Consider the following 3,778-nt stretch of genomic DNA (forward strand, 5'->3'; position numbering starts at 1 on the left):
GATTCTATGATTCTGTCTTGCCTTGGGATCAGGGGAGAGAAGCGCCGGGAAGCGATGCGGACGGTGAGGCGGGGATGGCTGGGGATGTCCTCAGCCCACACTGGTGGCCAGAGCCAGCCCGGAGGAGAAAGGCGCTGAAGGTCACCGTGGCAGAAAGGAGCCAAAGGGAAAGGGCAGATGAAAACCAGGCAGTTTGGCCAGGCTCAGATTTCAGCCTGGTCCCATCTCACATCTCCCAACCAGACAGGCTTGGGAGCATCCGAAAACGCCATCTGTTTGCTTTTGGTTACTGAGGGTTTCAACCACAGTCCCAAAGGAGAGAAAAATGATGCCAGGTCGTTTGCTTCCCAGCGTCTCGAGTAGTTCCTGATCCAGAGTGAGGATTTTGATGAGTCTACTAAATGCCTACAAATTAGGGGAGGGAAAACACCCACGCTCCCCTTGTGTCTGTTGCAAAGGAGTCGGTGGGGAAGATGCGGTAAAGGGATCGTGGTTTCAACCCCCGGCGTAAAGCGGTGGGAGCTGTGGTCACCGTTGGCGTGTCCGCACCGCGCGGGTTTGATTTCCCAGAGCTTTGCACCAGCAGAATGAAGGGCTGTGCCTGTGAGGTCCTGCCAGTAAATTAATTCACATTAATTATTTGGGAAGGTCAATTAAACATCATCACACCACCCCCCTACGAAAATGCCGTCGTCGCAGCCGTGATTTGGTTGCGCTTTGTTTGCTTTCATGACTTTGCTTCTGCTGGCCGGTTCCCAAGCACAAAACACTGTGGGATGGATGGTGACAGCTGGGATGGCACTGGGAATGCTGAAAAATGGGGCAGAATGCAGGACTAAAGCCCTTTACTCAGTGTGTCCGACTCCTGGTCCCCCTGTGCTGGCCCTGGGTGCTGCCCATCCTTCAGCTGCCCGTGACCTTCTCCGATGTCAGCCCCCTCCTTCCCCATATTAACTCATCTAAATACCCCCTGCCCGGCCGCGGTAGATACTGTTACAGGAGTGGTTTGGGATGCTGGCATCACATGCACATGCCTGTGAGTATATATATTTGAGGACACGTGGCTGCCGGGATTGCAACTCCGATCTGCCTGGGCTCCTCTCATGGCAGGGCTCCTCTCCCGTGATGTCTTCATCCACTACAGCTGATGGTACCTGTTTTCTGGGGAAAAAAAAAAATGTCCCATGGGATAAACAAGGCCATGCTGCAAGGAGCAAGATGGTCCAGCCGTTGCGACCAGGTTCCAGACCCAACACGTGGTCCAGCATTGGAGGAAGCTGGTTGGGGCAATGCCCTTGCTGGGCATGGGTGGCTGGAGGGCACCCAAAAAGCTGTGCATGCTCACCTGCGTTTGAGGCCAGGGAAAAAAACCTCCTGCCATGACCCCAGGAAGGGCTGGCAGAGATGATGAAGAGGATGCAGGTGGTCCTCACTGAAGCATCGTGGTGGGTTTGCTTTTGGCAGTCATAGAAGTATTTATCCTGCTTGGCATCCTCAGGGATCGCTGTTGCTTCCTCCCTCCCCTCATCCCTCCCGGGGGCTCGATGCATCGCTGGAAGAGCTGGCGTTCGTGCCATCCGGCCCGTAGGCAGAGGGAAGGGCAGCTGCCAGCTTTTGTGCCTTCACCCGCCTTGGCTGGCCGTGTCCTCTCCGGCTCGCTGACTGCGGATGCAACGGGGCTGGGGGTGAGGGGGTGGACTGCAGCCATGGCCCCGACAGACACAGCAGGTTTTGTCCTGCGGATTCTGGGCAAAAGTAGGGGAAAAAAAAAAAAGAAAAAAGAAAGGCTTTTGCATTTCCAGAAGGAAAAGGAGGGAGAGCACGACAGCAAGGACAAGGCTGCCTTGTGAGTGGGGTTTTGGCTCTGCGATTACCGCGTTCAAGCCAAGCAGAGAGCCCTGTTTGCTCCTCGTCCTGAAGATGGAGATGTGCATCTTGGCACATCGTGGCCACAGCATGGCCTGGGGCAGCCCGTGCTGCCCTGCACGCTGGAGGAGATTCCCCACCTTGGCTTACGGGTGGGTTTCAAACACCTTGTTGGGTTTCCTAGCTAGGACCTGCAGGAAGGTGGGCTGGAAGATGCGGCGGTCTTGCCCCCATCAGTGCTTCAGAGCTGGGTGATGGGTTGTCTGCAGGGGACAGAGGAGATGGAGATGTAAAGGCATGGAGAAACCATGTGCAAGGGTGAAGTCTTTGGAGCTCTGTAACCCTTCCCTGTGCCTTTTAGGGCATCTTGTGTGGCTTCTCTCAGTCACGGTGGCCTGTCTGACCCGTTTAATCGCCTGCCAAGTGTGCGGGAAACCTCTGTCTCGTTGGCTGCAGATCTGCAAAGCTCAGTGGGAAGGAAGCAGTTGGAGAGAAGGGCAGCTGGAAAGTGTTTTCCCATCTGCCCGAGCACTGTCAACCCTCTCCATCTGCAGGGACAACCCCGTTGCCAAGGTCTTGAGGGAAGCAGGATGAAGGGTGATGACGGGACCTAAAGCTGAAGCGGGTGCAGGAAAAGCAAAACCCTGGGGCCAGGACAGAGGAAGATCAGTCCTGGCTCCTCATGTTCATCCCAGAGTGGTTCCCAAAGCTATATTTGGATTTTTTGCAGATGTTGCAGACTAGGTAGAGCGTGAGCATGCATGTGGTTTCTGCCCATGTGCTTGGGAAGCATGAGCCTCAGCCAGTGCTGCTTGCGGTCTGCTCCATGGGGAAAAGCAGCAAAATGGGGGAAACATCAGCAGGGATAATGTCCGTGCCACATCTGGACAGGTTGTTTGATCCAGTCCCTGGAGCAAGGACTGGAGTTATCTCCATGTCATGGGCTGGAGCCATCGCTTGCCGCCTTTTCCATCAGCTCTCAGTTGTCAAGGTGCTTCCTAATGCCATAGTGCTTTGATTTGGTGAGAGATCCTCCAGGATGGCAGCTTCTAGGAGACCCTCATTGCCTCCTTCCCTGCAGGATCTGAGTCGGAGGTAGGTGCAGGATAGCTTTGCACCAAAACCGTGCTTGTTTGCAAGAAAGGGCATGCCCACGCCATTCCGCAGCATGGCGGCACCCACTTAGAGTCGAACCATTCAGCTGAGAAGGCTGCTATTGCTCTTTCCCGACAAAAATCATGGTGACATTTGGGTCAGGGCACATCCCACGTGCTCATTCCTGGGGCACCTTTGCTCAAACCTTTTCTTCTGCAGTAGCTGCTGGTCTCTGAGCTCCTGCCCTGGAGTCATTGCCCTGTAACCCCCTTTCTGTGGGCTCCCCCGTAACAGGGTGCAGCAGTGAGATCAAACCAGCTTCTTTTACGGGAAGGGAGGCAAATGCATTTTAATTTGATTCCTGGCGGATGGGCTTGCTGAGCGATCATGTGTCGGCTGGGTCGTGGGCTGTCTCCGATGCACAAAAGGACCCTTGTCCCTCCTGACACAGACAGTGCCAGACTCTGTGTGACGGCAGAGACTCTTTCGAGTCCATTTTTCTCGCCGCAACTGGTTATTCCCATGCACAAACCAGCTTTGCGCAAGCATGGGCAGCCTTTCTGGTGGTGGTGATGCTGGAGGAGCGAGTCTCAAGGCCAGGAAACAGGACCAGTGAGATGGCCACCATCAGCCCAACACTAAATCCATTAAAAACCCATCATCATCATCGTCATCAACAGCCAACCCAGGCAGAGCCTCTGTGGTGGAGAACACGCTCCCTTTGTCAAGGGTTGATTACAGGGACCTCCAGATGTTGTGGTAGTGTTTGCTCTACCAGAAGGAACTGAGGATTTCTCAGGATTGCTCACTGAAGAGC

General features: G+C 54.7%; 1 protein-coding gene across 2 annotated transcripts in view; it reads left to right on the forward strand.

Annotated features, from left to right (window-relative positions):
* Positions 1-3,778, forward strand: part of P2RY2 (purinergic receptor P2Y2) — a 7,905-nt gene that overhangs the window by 1,824 nt on the left and 2,303 nt on the right. The window contains exon 1 of one of the 2 annotated variants that reach the window (XM_035890185.1): positions 58-2,018. The exons of the other annotated variant lie outside the window; for it this stretch is intronic. Within the exon in view, the coding sequence (XP_035746078.1) occupies positions 1,921-2,018 (98 nt within the window). The 5' untranslated portion in view covers positions 58-1,920. Of the gene's footprint in view, positions 1-57; positions 2,019-3,778 lie in introns of those variants that run through there. 2 annotated transcript variants of the gene reach the window in all.

This window comes from Egretta garzetta, unplaced genomic scaffold (genome assembly GCF_000687185.1).
Source record: "Egretta garzetta isolate BGI_Z169 unplaced genomic scaffold, ASM68718v1 scaffold232, whole genome shotgun sequence".
NCBI classification, from domain to species: Eukaryota; Metazoa; Chordata; class Aves; order Pelecaniformes; family Ardeidae; genus Egretta; species Egretta garzetta.